Source organism: Rhipicephalus microplus, unplaced genomic scaffold, assembly GCF_043290135.1.
Source record: "Rhipicephalus microplus isolate Deutch F79 unplaced genomic scaffold, USDA_Rmic scaffold_23, whole genome shotgun sequence".
In the NCBI taxonomy this organism is placed as follows: Eukaryota; Metazoa; Arthropoda; class Arachnida; order Ixodida; family Ixodidae; genus Rhipicephalus; species Rhipicephalus microplus.
The window spans coordinates 6,485,281-6,502,134 of NW_027464596.1; the positions used below are offsets into that span (position 1 = coordinate 6,485,281).

General features: G+C 50.3%; 1 protein-coding gene across 2 annotated transcripts in view; it reads right to left on the reverse strand.

Annotated features, from left to right (window-relative positions):
* Positions 1 to 15,939, reverse strand: part of LOC142786413 (uncharacterized) — a 128,688-nt gene extending 112,749 nt beyond the window's left edge. For both annotated transcript variants that reach the window (XM_075884099.1, XM_075884098.1), the window contains exon 1: positions 15,813 to 15,939. In XM_075884099.1, the coding sequence (XP_075740214.1) occupies positions 15,813 to 15,915 (103 nt within the window). In that variant the 5' untranslated portion in view covers positions 15,916 to 15,939. The remainder of the gene's footprint in view (positions 1 to 15,812) is intronic.
* Positions 15,940 to 16,854: the final 915 nt, after the last annotated feature.

Below are 16,854 nucleotides of genomic sequence, written 5' to 3' on the forward strand. Positions count from 1 at the left end.
TTACACACAAACACACACACATATATATAAATAAATAAATATATATATATATATATATATATATATATATATATTGTAATGACGAAAACCGAAACTGGAACTCTCTCTGGCACAGACTCGCATGCTAGGAGGTCGAGGAGGAAGACGAAGCAGAATAAGAACAGCCGGCCTGCAGCAAAGGCGTTGTGTCTTATTTCTCGTCGTTACAATGGCGCAGTCGACGAAGAAGACGTCATACGTCCCGGCTTCGTCATCCAGGACGCCCGCCGACATGCAGATGCGGTAAGCGTCGCTTGGGGACGGCGTCAAGGCCTCCTCAGCAGCTGTTCACCTGCCGCCACTGCCACCACCGTTCGGGGATGGCGCCAAGGCCTCCTCGGCGGCTTTAGTATACCCATCACCGGTATTTCTTCATGAAAAGGGACACCGTCTACGCGTCCTTCGCCACGGATTGTGCCGTGAGCACAGGTCGACAAGTGAACCCTGCGGCACAAGCCACCTGTCCGTACCCTCGTGGATCATCGGCAGCGTGGTTCTCTCATCGTAAAAACGCTGTTCACGCTTCCTCGATCATGGAGCCGACAGCCCTCCTGCAGCCGGGAGCACCTGTGCCGCCATTCGGGGACGGCGTCCAGGCCTTCTCGATGGCTCCTGGGCAGGCTTGCCCCGGCCCCACCACGACAGTACATGGCCTGTCGTTGACCGGGAATGCCGTTCACGCTTCCCACTGCGACAACGTCCTGCTCAGTGCTTCATCGGCACCTCAGCCGCTCAGGGGTGCTGTTCAAGCTCCCTCGGCCGAGGGTACCACAGCAGTGAGTACGCTGATCGGGGAACACGTCCCCACTGGCTCCGCATGTGGGCCGCCCGAGAGTGCCACCGAGCTTTCGCGCACCATTGCGCGACTCCGCCTCGAGGTCGGCGCCCTGACAGCGTCGAGTTCTGCGATATTCCCTGCTGCCTTGCCGGGACTTCACATTATCGATGAGGCGTTGGCCGCGGCCGCCTCGCAAGACCATTCAACAACTTCCCCCGAGAGCCGCAGCAAGCTCCAGTATACTCTCGCGGCTCTTTCACACCAACTTGGCTGTGTGGCGTCGCTATTTTCTGGAGCTTCGCCTGCCGTGACACCACCACCGGCTGCCTCCGAGCTACCCGAGTTTCGCGGCTTCCAGGACGATGCCGTCGATTGGGTGGCTACCATCAATGCTCTCGGAGCTCGCAAGGGATGGAGCGACAATCAGAAGTGGTGCGTGGCCTTAGACCGCCTTCAAAATCCTGCTGCTGCGTGGCACAGGTACGAAGGCGTGCGGCAGCAGTCCTGGGCGGACTGGAGCGCCAAGCTCATTGCTGCGTTTGGAAGAATTGAGTCTGACCTCACTGCTACCTCTCATTCTACCCTCGCCACTACCGAGCAAGGGGCTATTGAGAAGCACAACGACGAGGCAGCTGCACCCTCTGCCAACCTGCCCTACCTCGGAGATCAACCTCACGAGGCGCCGCGCCCCCCTACAGCTGTGCCGCGTGCCCCCTCCCCGGACAGCTTCCCAGAGTACCCTGCGGCAATCATCGAGACAAGCTGGACGGTGTACTCCTCCGGGCAGATCTCTGACTCCGCGTCGACACCTGACACACAATTACCCTTGACCCAACTTAGGACCGCCTATAAAGCACAGAAGCCAGTGAGCCAGCCTCCAAGCTGGTCAGCCCCAAATGGCCTGGATCCATTGACCTGCTGCGTGACGACGGCGGCTCTTTCACAACCAGCCGGAGACCAAGCACACGTCACAACGGCCAGTTTGACCCATAGTAAGGAGCCGCACCATCCCCTGCCACCTTTGCCGTCATTGGCCGAGTGCGTGGACGCTCGTAACTTGCCAAATGCCGTCTCCCCTAACGAGCCACAAGTGCCTACTCCACCTGAGGAGGATGCCATCGAAGTCATTCCGGTGCAGTTCACGGTTGCTCCGGATGGCGAGGCAACTGGCCATGTCGACATGAACGCACGTGACGGATTGGCAAAAACCTCCACTTCGACCAGCAGTGCATCAGCGAAGACGCTAGAGCACGACTTGCGTCGCAAGTCTACGCGCAAAGTCTACACAGCGATGTCGCTGATATCTATCGATATAGCCCATCGTACCTTCCCTCGCTCTGAACAACGCAGGCGTCCCCGCTCAGTGTGGGCCGCAGTACTGCATACTGGTGTCCCTGCAATGTCATCCAAGCAGCGAAGGGGTAGTCATCGCGATGGTCCGCCACCAATGCGATCACTCCGCACCAGCCAGTATCACCTGCTGGGTTTACATTCTCCAGGTGACTACATTAACTTGCCGCGCGGACGCGACCTGCAACGACCACCTCGACACAGCCAGGGTCGTCCACCAGAGTACAGGACAGTTCCACAGGACAGCTCGAGGCGTGCACATGACAGACTACCACGGCACTCCCAGTGCCGCCCTCCAGAGAAAATTGCCCTTTGCGCGCTAGCAGTCATGGCCGAGTGTAATGACGAAAACCGAAACTGGAACTCTCTCTGGCACAGACTCGCATGCTAGGAGGTCGAGGAGGAAGACGAAGCAGAATAAGAACAGCCGGCCTGCAGCAAAGGCGTTGTGTCTTATTTCTCGTCGTTACAATATATATATATATATATATATATATATTGCCACGTTCCATTTCCCAAGTTTTCGTTATCGTCCCAAAACACCACACGATTCTCAGCGCAAACCGCGCCTGCAGTTTTCCAGAAGGTTCCGGACTGTAGTAGATCATTTCGATAAGATCACGCCCACTGTGCGAACGGTACAGATTGTTCTGGAACCTACGCCACCGCCAGCGATAACGCTAGAACATTCGATGGCAAGAGTATAAATGCCGACGCGCTTCACCACTTGTGAGTAGTTGTTGATCGAAGGCCGACGCTCTGTTCGCCGCTATCAGTCCGAGACTGCTATCTGTGCGAGACTGCTGCTGTAATTGGACTTTCCTTTTACCGGGCACAGGTTCGCCCAAATAAACAGTTAAATCCCAACACGAAGTCTCCTGTCTTCGGCCACGTCACGACCCCGTGACATCTGGTGGAGGTGCTGCTTCGTTCATGTACCGGACGCCCCCGTCAAGCCGTGAACCCAGCCCACGTCGCGGAGAAAACACCGACGCCAACCAGGAGCAGCGAACAAGCCGCCGACAGCAAGGGCTACCACCGGAGTACGGGATTCTAGAAGACAAGGCGCGGAAGACCAAGGCCATGACCGCAACTGCAGCGACAGATGGCACGGGGTCGTGACGTGGCCGAAGACAGGAGACTTCGTGTTGGGATTTAACTGTTTATTTGGGCGAACCTGTGCCCGGTAAAAGGAAAGTCGAATTACAGCAGCAGTCTCGCACAGATAGCAGTCTCGGACTGATAGCGGCGAACAGAGCGTCGGCCTTCGATCAACAACTACTCACAAGTGGCGAAGCGCGGCATTTATACTCTTGCCATCGAATGTTCTAGCGTTATCGCTGGCGGTGGCGTAGGTTCCAGAACAATCTGTACCGTTCGCACAGTGGGCGTGATCTTATCGAAATGATCTACTACAGTCCGGAACCTTCTGGAAAACTGCAGGCGCGGTTTGCGCTGAGAATCGTGTGGTGTTTTGGGACGATAACGAAAACTTGGGAAATGGAACGTGGCAATATATATATATATTGTAATGAATTATTGAATCTGAATAACGGACGCTCTGCTGGCATTGAAGAAGACGACGATGATCGGGGGGGCTGCAGTAGTAGCTCGCGCACGCCGCTCACCATTAGCAAGACCTGCCTGATAAAGGATATTTTGCCAAGCTGCGTCTGAACCTTTTTCGACGTACAACACCTCTATTTTAAGTGGTGGAGGAGCCGGGGTTCCCATCAACCTGGAACTTCGCAATCGGACGCTACCCTCACCGTTCACCATGACTGCTCCTGGCCCTTCTCAAGCTGCCTTACCAACGACACTCTACTGTACTGGCGTACCTCGGCAACGCGACCCACCAATGTTTCGCGGCAACGACGAACAAGACGTCGAGGACTGGCTCGTCGAGTACGAAATCATAAGTGCTTCCAACAAGTGGAACGCCTGCGACCAGCTCACAAACGTGCGCTTTTACCTCGCTGATGTGGCCAGCCTCTGGTTCAAGAACCACGAAGGCGAAATCACCAACTGGTCCGCCTTCAAGACCACCATCGCCACGGTCTTCGGTCGTCCCGCAGTGCGCCGGCTTCGCGCGGAACAGCGTCTCCGTAGTCGAGTCCAGCGCAGAGATGAGACCTTTACAAGTTACATTGAAGATGTCTTGTCTCTTTGCAAGCGCGTTGATGAATCTCTAACCGAACGCGACAACATCAAGCACATCATCAAAGGAGTTGACGACGATACCTTCCAGATGCTCGTCGCTAGGAACCCACAGACCGTCACCGATGTTGTCCAGCTCTGTCAGGAGTACGACGAGTTGCGTAAGCAGCGTGTCTTGACGCGCAGGGCCGCTGAAGATACGGCTGAGGTTTCCGCCCTCGTGCATGACGTCGCTCCGGATCACACCGTCTTACTGCCCCACATAAAACAATTCATTCGTGAAGAAGTTGCGCGTCAGCTTTCTCTTGTGGCAGAAGCATTCGCGCCAGTGACCTCGTTAGACCCACCTTTACGCCAGGTCATTGAGACACAGGTCACGCAGGCACTGCCTCCATCGCCACCCGTCCCTACGCCGTTGACCTACGCTGCCGTCGTTGCTAGACCCCCAGCCCCACCTGTCTCTGGCGCATACCGGGGCACCGGGTCCTCCTACCCTACGACGCTGCCTACATACACGGTATCCCATCCCGTTTCGCCACCTGCACCTTCTGTCGTTAACCCATGGCGCACCTTGGATAATCGACCCATCTGTTTCGCATGCGGTTTCGTGGGACATATAGCACGCTACTGTCGCCATCGCAACTTCCAGCCTCCAGACCATGGGAATATTGCAAATTACCAAGCTGCCCAGAATCCACAGCGACCATCTTCTCCTATCACCGACTCATTGTCCCCACGACGCCCTGTCGATTCTCGCCGGTTACTACCACCCCATCGCCGATCTGTCTCCCCGATGCTTCGGCGCACGAGCCCCGCTCGAGGGGAAAACTGACAGCCGCAGTTCCGGAGGCAAGAACTGCGTCGTCATCGAACTTTCTAAGACCTCCTCTTTGTCCGACCAACGAAATTGATGTGCTAGTAGAAGGTGTTGCTGTACGTGCACTTGTCGACACAGGCGCCGTCGTTTCTGTAATTAGTGAAAAACTGTGTCGCGATTTGAGAAAAGTTACAACGCCGCTTACGAATCTTGCTCTGCGTACAGCCACCTCCCATTTCATCGCGCCGGCAGCTCAGTGCACAGCACGCGTTCTTATTCAAGATGTTTCGTACGCCGTCAACTTTGTTGTTCTCCCACGTTCATCTTACGACGTCATACTAGGATGGGATTTCCTTTCTACCCATCAGGCCCTCGTCGACTGCGCTCGTGCTGAACTCACGTTGACGAATCCGTACCTTGATATCGACCACCACAGTCCCTCAAAAGTGTTTGCCGCAGCTGACGTCCACATCGCGCCGTTGTCCGCCGTTTTAGTGCCTGTGTTTTCCCCTGCTGCCACTAACTCGACGCTCCTGTTCCAACCAACTATAGCTAGTGTGCAACACCGAACCATCGTCCTCCCGTTTGCCGTCATCAACTTTTCCAATGGTTCGGCGGTACTTTATGCGTGCAACGTTTCTGCTTGCCCATACATCCTGCTACGCGGCGAATGTCTGGGGAGCCCCGAGACCTTAAATTGTATTTTCGAAGACCAGATTTATCCAGACAAGCCATTTTTACCGACTTGTGCCATTACACTCGCAGCTGACGCTAATGAACCTATGGATGTATTCCGCAAGTTCATTGATTGCAACCTCACGCCTGGGCAGCAGGAACAGCTGACCAAGCTCCTACAGCGTTTTCGGGCCTCGTTTGACCACAATCCGCCTTCCTTAGGTCGAGCGTCATCTGTTGTTCATCGTATAGATACCGGTCAAGAGACGCCATTACGGCAGCGTCTATATCGTGTGTCAACTACCGAACGCTGTGCCATTATTGAACAGGTTGACGACATGCTGACACGTGGCATAATCGAACCGTCAAGCAGTCCCTGGGCCTCTCCAGTTGTGTTGGGGAAGAAGAAGGACGGATTCATCAGGTTTTGCGTGGACTACCGACGTCTCAACCGAATCACGCGCAAGGATGTCTATCCGCTGCCACGCATTGACGATGCCTTGGACTGCCTACAGGGAGCCGAATTTTTCTCTTCTTTAGATCTGCGCTCTGGATACTGGCAGGTACCCATGGCAGAGGCCGATCGCGAGAAAACAGCTTTCATCTTGCCTGACGGGCTCTACGAATTCACAGTCATGCCCTTCGGCCTCTGCAACGCGCCGGCTACTTTCGAGCGAATGATGGACTCTATTCTTCGAGGCCTCAAATGGAACGTTTGCCTTTGTTATTTAGATGACATTGTCGTCTTTTCAACTGACTTCGCAACCCATCTAACCCGCCTCGAGAAAGTTCTCGCGTGTATTTCTGCCGCGGGGCTGCAACTGAATCTAAAGAAGTGCCATTTCGCCGCTCGAAAGCTTACGATCCTTGGCCACGTGGTTTCAAAAGACGGCATTCATCCTGACCCTGCCAAACTTACAGCCGTTTCAGCGTTTCCCAAACCGACCACCATGAAAGAGCTCCGAAGCTTCATAGGCCTGTGCTCTTACTTACGGCGCTTCGTTCGCAATTTCGCGACGATCATCGCTCCTTTGACCAAGCTCCTCGCCGGCTCTAGAGACCTTTCAGCCTGGTCTGCCACCTGTGATGATTCTTTCAATGAACTGCGCCGCCTCCTCACGTCGCCGCTTATTCTGCGACACTACGACCCATCGGCACCCACAGAGATCCACACCGACGCTAGTGGTGTCGGGCTAGGCGCTATTCTTGCACAGAAGAAAGACGGCTTCCAAGAGTACGTCGTTGCCTACGCAAGCCGAACTCTTAGCAAAGCCGAAATCAACTATTCCGTCACTGAAAAGGAATGCCTGGCCATTATTTGGGCGATAAAGAAATTTCGACCTTACTTGTACGGACGCCCTTTTGACGTCATGACTGACCACCACGCCCTCTGCTGGTTGTCGTCACTGAAGGATCCAAGCGGTCGCCTCGCCCGATGGGCATTACGCCCCCAAGAATATAATATTCGAGTGGTCTATCGCTCCGGCCGAAAACATTCGGACGCAGACGCCCTACCCCGTTCGCCCCTACACCCAGACCCGGACTGCTGCGAAAGGCTAACCTGTGATGCCACTGCCGTCACCATCGCCGACATGCCATCTGAGCAACGCAAGGACCCGTGGGTTACTTCGATTGTGGACATCCTGGCTGGGCGGACGGCTTCCCCCCCTTCTCGCTCTTTGCGTCGGCAAGTCGAGCACTTCGCCACTCGCGACGACGTGCTGTACCGACGCAACTACGCACCCGGTGGACGTCAGTGGCTACTCGTGATTCCACGTCATCTGCGATCCGAAATTTGTTCCACGTTTCATGACGACCCCCAATGTGGACACGCACGTTTCCTGAAGACTTATTCTCGCATACGTCTCCGATATTACTGGCGTGGCATGCACCGTTTTATACAACAATACGTTCGGGCCTGCTCGACATGCCAGAGACGAAAAACTCCCCCTTATCACGCCATCGGTACCTTGTTACCCTTACCATGCCCATCTCGACCATTCGACCGCGTCGGCATCGATATCTATGGTCCCCTTCCCAACACAGCTGACGGTAATCGCTGGATCATAGTTGCCGTCGACCATCTCACGCGGTATGCCGAAACTTCATCCCTTCCCTCGTCTACAGCAAAAGACGTTGCGACTTTCATACTTCACAACATCGTATTACGTCATGGAGCAACTCGGGAGTTACTGAGTGATCGTGGTCGCGTATTCTTGTCAGACGTCATCACAGCATTGCTGCGTGAGTGCCACGTCATTCACCGCACTACAAACGCCTATTATCCCCAGACCAATGGAATGACAGAGCACTTCAACCACACCCTTGGTGACATGCTGTCTATGTATATCTCGTCAGACCACTCCAATTGGGACCGAGTGCTCCCGTTTATCACGTTCGCCTATAATACCGCCATTCAAAGCACTACTGGGTTCTCTCCTTTTTTCCTCCTTTACGGACGCGAACCTTCTTGCACTATGGACACCATTCTTTCGTACAAACCTGACTCCTCAGAGTCCACGACTTTGTCTCAAGCCGCTACATACGCTGAAGAATGCCGCCAACTGGCAAGATCATTCACAACCCAAGACCAAGGACGCCAAAAGCACCACCATGACGCATCAAGTAACACTACTTCCTACGATCCAGGTTCACTCGTCTGGCTGCATGTCCCTTCTGCTACACCTGGCCTTTCTACCAAGTTGGTCCCCAAGTATCACGGCCCATATCGTGTGCTACAAAAAACGTCACCAGTGAATTACCTCATTGAGCCACTGGAACCATCTTCTGACCAACGTCGTCGTGGCCAGGAAATTGTCCACGTCTCGAGACTTAAGCCCTGCTAAGACCCTCCCGTGTTTACTAGTCCATAGGTCGCCAGGATGGCTCCTTATTTCGCGGGGAGTAATTGTAATGAATTAATGAATCTGAATAACGGATGCTCTGCTGGCAATGAAGAAGACGACGATGATCGGGGGGGGGGGGGGCTGCAGTAGTAGCTCGCGCACGCCGCTCGCCATTAGCCAGACCTGCCTGATAAAGCATATTTTGCCAAGCTGCGTCTGAACCTTTTTCGACGTACAACACGTCTATTTTAATATATATTCTGATGAAGGCCACACTCTAGGCTGAAACGTCGAAATAAACCACGTTGTGACAGCTCACGGAGGATTCACTTGACACTATATATATATATATATATATATATATATATATATATTGCCACGTTCCATTTTCCAAGTTTTGTTTAGGTGGCCATAATCAACGCAGAAACGTAGGGTTCCATCTTTTTTCTTCACTAACACCACTGGGGATGCCCATGGACTCTTCGACGGCTGGATAATGTCATCCCGCAGCATTTCATCAACTTGTCTCTTCATGGCCTCACGTTCTCGCGTTGAAACCCTGTACGGACTCTGACGAAGTGGTCTGGCATTTTCTTCGGGTTATAATGCGATGTTTCGTGATTGGGGTCTGCCGAATTTTCGATGACGACGAAAAGCAATCTTCGTATTGCAGGAGCAGGGCCTTGAGCTGTTCTTGCTTATCGTTCGGAAGTCTGGGATTGATGTCGAAAGCTTTGGGAGGGGCTTGGTTCCTCTGAGCAGGTTCCGCAGAATCGGCGAGGGCGAAAGCACTGGTGGCTTCGACAATTTCTTCGATGTATGCGACCGTTGTTCCTTTGTTCACGTGTTTGTACTCATTGCTGACATTCGTGAGCATAACCGTTGCTTTGTCTCCCCGCAGCTCTGCAATTCCTCTTGTGACGCAAATATTTCGGGTGACCAACAGATGCTGACTGCCTTCAACGACGCCTTCCAAGTCAGGTGATTTAGGAGCGCCGACTGAAATAATGACGCTTGAGCGAGGCGGAATGGTGACTTGTTCTTCCAGCACATTCAAGGCATGGTTTTCTGACGGTTTGCGCGCCGGTAGTCCTTATTCTGTGGATAACGTTATCGACTTTGTTTTTAGGTTGATGACAGCACCATGGAGGCATAAGAAGTCCATGCCAAGGATGACATCTCTCGAGCAACGCTGTAGGACTACGAAGTCTGTAGGATAAATACGGCCGTTAATGGTGACTCTCGCTGTGCAGATTCCTGCAGGCGTTACGAGATGACCTAGCTGTGCGGATTTCAGGGCCTTTCCAAGCTGTCCTAACTTTTTAACTTCGGGGCGAACGACCCACTGATGACGGAATAGTCGGTTCCAGTATCGACAAGAGCGGTCACACTATGGCTGTAGATAAGAACATCGAGGTCACTAGTTCGCCGTCTCGCATTACAGTTAGGGCGTGGCGTCGGGTCACGGCTGCGTCGGCTTGTTCCGCTGCTTCCATGTTGTGTCGTCAGGCCACCTTCGGTAATTGAGCTTTCGCCGTCAGGGCTTTGCCTGGTTGGCGTTGTGTCGCAAAGCTCCGTCGTGGCGTCGTCGTCGTCGGAGGATCTTCGGTAGTTCGTCGCACAGCAACCGCACCTCCATCGGTTGCTGCCCTTAGTTTCCCGGATACGGGCTAGGAGAGTGGCCCCGCGTTGTGCCAGAGTACTGCCGGGGGTGCGGTGACATGCGGTGGCTGGGCGACGGCGAACGGGAATGACTTCGTGGTGTTCATTGAGTTCCTGTCAGGTAGTCGGCGATGTCACGTGGCCGTTCCCCTGGCTGCGGACGTGATGCATCGACGGCGAAGCCACGCTGTCCCATCTGTCGGTACTGGCAACGGCGGTAAGTGTGCCCGGCCTCGCCGCAGTGGTAGCACAGTGGGTGGTGGTCAGGGGTGCGCCAAACGTCCGTTTTCCTCGGCGCACTGCGCTGGCCCGCTGGCGAACGGTAGGGCGTCGGTGGGGGTGGTGGCGGTGGTGGCGTTTGGAGACGGAAGTGCGATGGGGGAGCGTGGTGTCGTGCTGCAGCAGCATAGCTCATGACTTGCAGCTGCGGCTCTTGAGGCTCAGGAACGCCCAGTGACTGCTGGATCTCCTGGCGTACGACGTCCGCGATGGATTCCACGTGAGGCGCGGCTGAAGCAAGTAATTTTCGCAGCTCCTCTTGCACGATCGCTCGGATCGTCTCACGCAAGTCAGTGGTTCCTAGCGCTTGAATGCCGACGTAGCTTGTAGACGAGAGGCTACGGTTATATTGCCGCGTGCGCATCTCGAGCGTCTTCTCTATCGTAGATGCTTCTGAAATGAATTTGGCGACCATCTTTGGTGGGTTTTTGATCAGCCCGGCGAAGAGTTCCTGCTTTACTCCTCGCATAAATAGATGGACCTTTTCTACTCGGACATGTCAGAGTCAGCGTGGCGGAAGAGTTTAATCATATCTTCTGTGAATAGCGCCACGTTTTCATTTGGCATCTGCATGCGGGTTTCGAGGAGAGCAAGGAGGCCTTCTCCTTGCGCACCACACTTGCGACAGTGGAGAGGAACCTGGCGCGAAAGGCGTCCCACGTTGTGAGGCTTCGCTCTTGATTCTCGAACCAGGTCCAAGCAGCATCTTCCAAGGCGAAATACACATGCCGTAGCCTCCGTCAAGCCGTGAACCCCGCCCACGTCGTGAAGACACCGACGCCAGCAACGAGCAGTGAGTTAGCCGCAGGCAACAAGGTCTGCCACTGGAGTACGGGCTTTTACTGGACAAGGCTCAGAAAACCAAGACGTTGACGTCGACCACGGCGACCATGTCAACGCCGGTTCTACCTAACACCTCCACCAGATGTCACGTGGTCCTGACGTGGCCGAAGACAGGAGACTTCGTGTTGGCATTTAACTGTTTGTTTGGGCGAACCTGTGCCCGGTACACGGAAAGTCCAATCCCAGCAGCAGTCTTGCACAGATAGCAGTCTTGGACTGATAGCGGCGAACGGAGCGTCGGCCTTCGATCAACAACTGACAAGCGGCGAAGCACGTCGGCATTTATACTTTTGCCGTCGAATGTTCTAGCGTTATCGCTGGCGGTGGCGTAGGTTCCAGAATAATCTGTACTGTTCGCAGAGTGGGCGTGATCTTATCGAAATGATCTACTACAGCCCGGAAGCTTCTCGAAAACTGCAGGCGCGGTTTGCGCTGAGAATCGTGTAGTGTTTTGGGACGATAACAAATCTTGGGAAATGGAACGTGGCAATAGATAAATAAATATATATATATATATATATATATATATATATATGGCTTATTTGCATATACAGTGACAAGATTGATACTGTTGTTAATGTTTTGAAGCTGGCTATTTAAAAGTGGTGGTTCTTACGCTTGATTAAACACTTTCACGTCTTTTATTATGGCACAATAATCCACTGAAGCGTGTCTGTTTTCGTAGTGTTATTAATTTGAGTGGTGCAAGCATCTTTTCGCCGGTGTAGTTCTTGAGATAATTCTACAAAGAGTCACATTTTTGCCGCAAATCTAATAAATGAACGCGAGAGCCATAATTTTCAAGGTCACACGCGCAATGGCAAGCAAATAAAAATGTGCCCACGTTTCTCGCGCACAAGCGCCGCAAGGAATATGCTCACAGGTACAGATGAACGCGAATAAGCGTCTCAATGGTTACTTTGCTGTGTCCAAAAAGCGCGTCCTTTTCGCAAATAGAGACTGTGGAACGATTGCCGAGACCTTTGTGCGCCCGGTAACTACAACAACATCGTTCCGGTGGAATCCCAAGGCCAGCCAAGAGGTACGATTGTTCCCACCGCCAGATAAACGTGCACGTTAGCGTTTACCCTGCTCCCTCTCCGCGGGGCAAAGTAGGCGTGGGAAGTGACAGCGCGCGCGGCCACGTAGTGACGATGTGGTGACGCCCGTTCAATGCGCCATCTTGCTCGTAATGCTGAAAACTTGATAGTGCACCTCGAGATGATCCTCACTAGTGGTAAGTGGTAGTTATGAATAGCTTGTGGTTTGAATGTTGGAAGAGGTGTTCCTTCATGGCTCAGTGGTCAACGCCTTGTACTCACACTTCGCTGGTCCCACATTCGATTCCGCGCACCGGAGTCTCTTTCTGAATTGCCTTTCTTCCGTTTATGTATATATATATATATATATATATATATATATATATATATATATATATATATATATATATATATATATATATATATATATATATATATATATTTACACGGTGAGTGACGGCGACGCCGGCGGCAAATTCTAGCCGAGAGGGCCCGCATATTCGCTATCGTAATAATTACAGCCGTGGTAGGCCAGGGGCTATAGTGTTCAGCAACTGACCTGAAATTGGCGGCTTCTCTTTTTCCCGCAGCATTTATAGGCCCGTCTAGCGTACTAGCTCAGTGGATGTTTAGCCCACCAGATGATCCTAGTTTGGAAAGCCATCCACAGTGGTGTGCCTCTCACGCGTATGCTGGCTTTGGCGCGTAAAATCGCAGATATTATAAAAAAATTTGGAATGTTTGTGAATTGTAGAAGCGAAATTTGTTCATCTTTATGGCATTGCCTTGCGCTAAGCGAAAGCATTCTTGCATGACGAAACTACAAACGAAACAACTACTTATTACGGTTGTGGAAAGCCTTTGTAAAGCGATATAAAAGACAATCTTTATGCATAAGCTTTCCCTTAGGGAAACGAAATGCAACAAATAAATAACACTAGACAATAAGAGAAACAGTTATTTTGACTGAAAACAGAAACTTGTTATTCAGCACCAATTTCTGTACAATGAAACAAAAAAGAGCTGTAAGATAATCGAAAGAAGAAAACAAAAAATAGCTTTTTTGTGTAAGACAAAACTGAAAAATATGCATGCACAAAATTGCTCTAAATTTATGTAAACTAAAATAAAAAGATGTAAGAACACAAAAAAAACTTCAAGACACAAAACATAGGTTTACAGAAATTTTCTGTGAAGAGAGCTGCTAGGAAATTTCACTTCATTTTCAAAAAACATTCTTTTCTGTGTAGTTTCAGAGGATGCCTAGCAAAATAGGAGGCGTTCCGCCGATGTTCAAATTACCCACAGCCTGCGCCTATTATACATCTAAAGCATGTGGCACTTGCAGCGTGACGTAGTGTGTCATTTAGTTGTTGAAGGTTTTGCCTTGAACGCGTCCACTGCTGCCTTCGTCAATGTCAAGACCATGTCACAGTAGGCTCTTGATTGATATTTGGGGTTGAACACCCCAAACCTACACGGTAGGCTCTTGCAATCCCACTAGGAGTGCCAAGCCTAAAAGATACTGCACATCAGTTTCTGATGTGCATCAGTTTCTGATGAGTTCTGCTCTTCAGTTTCTCTCAGTTTCTGTCATTTGTTTCTTTTCCATCTTTTTGCTGTTTTTTCATACTTTATATGCCTTTTTTTTCCTACTTCTTTATTTAGCTTTTCTTTCGCTTGATCCTTCTATTTTCCCGTTCTCTAACCTCATATGTCACGCTTTTTTTCTTTTTATTTAACAATTTTTATATGTGGCTTTTCTTGTGTCATGCGAAGCGCACGAGTCGCTTTTTTGCTATTAATGTTCTTGTTGACGCTGCGTACTCATCATCATCGAGACACTTAAACAACAACAGCAAGAAGACTGCAGCAATTACATCAGCTGTAACAATAACACATTCCTTATCTCCCTGTGCGGCACTTTCTGTTGGTGCTGATAATCAAGTTACAAAGGCGTTCCGTGCACTAGGGCTTGCGCATTTGAGAAAAGTCTGATTAGTTTGGGCGCCTGGACATAAAGGCTTATTTCTAAAGGAAATAGCATATTAGTTAGCTAAGTCGTATTTGCGAACCGATTCTACCGCACTGTCCATCAGCCGTTTATGTGACTGCTTCTCGATTCCGCAGAAGTACGCTTATGATAGTCTTAAAGGTACAAACTAACTCTACAGAATATCGCCATTTATTATATCCCTGGCGAAGAAACTTTTGCTGCACTCGTAGACAAGAAGTAGCTATCAGAAGGCTGCGTTGCCGGGTGCCACATTTATATTTCTATAAACACAGGTCTACTCAGGCACCTTCGCCTCTGTGCGCGTTCTGTGATGAATTTGAAACACTAGATCATTTCTTTTCGACCTGCAGGTTGTTTCACACATTACGAAAAACGCTTTTAGAAATTCCTTCACGTGCTATTGGTAAGGACTTATCTGTGCCTGTCATTTTGCTTTTGCAGCTTTCATTTCAGGGTTCTCTAATGCGACAGTATGCACGGCTGTCTGGGACTATATTGATAAAACTAATAGCTTAACTAATTAATCTGTTTTGTTACCCTAACGTGTCTACGAATTTATATGCGTATATAAATAAGATATTTGCTCTATTCTACGAATAAATTTGTTCTTTATTTAAATAATTGTGTGCATTAGATCAAGCACCACACTTTCCTAGGTCATCGGTAATCCTTTATTATATCTCCATCATTCTGAATCTGAACAATATTGTTTAAAACCACTCGATTCTTGACCAATCCCCCATTGTGGGTATGCGTTACGTACAATAGGTGAACAAGAACAAGAACAAGACTTCCTGGCATTGGCGCACGCTCAATATGCCACATATGGAGCGTTACGTCACGCGGCTACAGCAGCTTACGACTTCCGGGTCTCTAACGTGACCCGCATTTCAAAGAAACAATTAAAAGGAAATCTCAGGGACGATTTTCTGAAATCTAAAGAGCACAGCCGTACGCCATGCACCCTTTGCCGAAACACGTACAGGCCAAAAATGCGGTGAGCACTGCAGCAACGTGCAGAATTCCTGCTATCAGTTGAACCTGCCGAACTACCAAGGAATAATTTATCCCTGCAAAGCTGCGCCAAAATTTCAACTCTTTGGTGATCACACGGAAAACTGTGTTCTTCATTTACGTGGAGTCACCACCTCATGTCCAGACTAACATTTATTATATATGCACTATCACAAAAAAGTGAGCTAATAAGCTAGTGCGTTATCCTTTTCCAAAAACAAGTGCAACTTTTTTGTTTTCTATTTCTTCAAATGTGTACGGAAAAAAATTTGCAGCCCTGATACCATATACTCACTCAGATGACCACCACACAAACGCACTGTTTTAGCTTTCAGCGCTGTCACTGGTGCAGGCATTTTCATCCCTGCTGTGCAAATGAGAACGAGTTCAGTGAGCATCTTGGCTAACAGGTAGGCCGCCGTGAGAATAACACGACGCCGGTCTCATTGCTCAGTTATAAGGTGAAGGCTTGGCCGGGTTGATACTCCAGCGTTCGCTCTCGGCTGTACAGCTCGCGTGTTTGCGTTGATATCGTGTTTGTTTATTGTGCGTGTGTGTGAATGCTATGAAGAGCCGGCATCGTTCTTTGAAGGGCACCAGGCAACGCTGAAACGACAGTGTCAAAGTAAAGTACGCAGTAGCTGTGGGTATGATAGATGCAGCCACGCGCGCTTTTGTTTGTTCAGGCAGCCGATCATGGACATCAAAAGCAGTTTACAAATTTTTTTATTATTTTACCCTGAGGGTACACGGTATCTTTCAGAAGGGAATGGGCACTGTACGACATTAAAAAATAATACAAAGCAGATATCACACAAGTAAAGCAAGTGATTGTGGCAGAACAATGAGTACAACTAACAAACTCTACAACGTAACGAAAAAGTAAGGAATTACCAATATATTTAGTTTTATAGGTGGTAAGGCATTAAGCAAAATGAAGTAATTGTTGGGTAAAACATAAGACGTCGTAATTAGGTGAAGATTGTTTTAATGATATGCTTAAAATTGTGGTGTCAGGGATGGTTGCCTAAGATGAAGACAAGGAATTTAAATCAGTAGAAGCTATTCGGAAATTTCATTGGGCATGTGTTACTGTGTGGCAATGGGGACTGTGACTTTTTTGCTGAGCAGGTTTGATTAATAGGTAATAAAAGATCAGACTGTCATAAAATTTTGTGAAGCAGGCAAATGGGACTGTACTTTCGGCAGGCAGCTAAAAGGACTAGGTTTGGAGATACCTTCATTGGGGTGACGACTTTATCGATGGTAATCAGCCAAATTGAGACAAAACGAGCTACACAATTTTGAACAATTCTGACATGTGAGATAATGTTGCC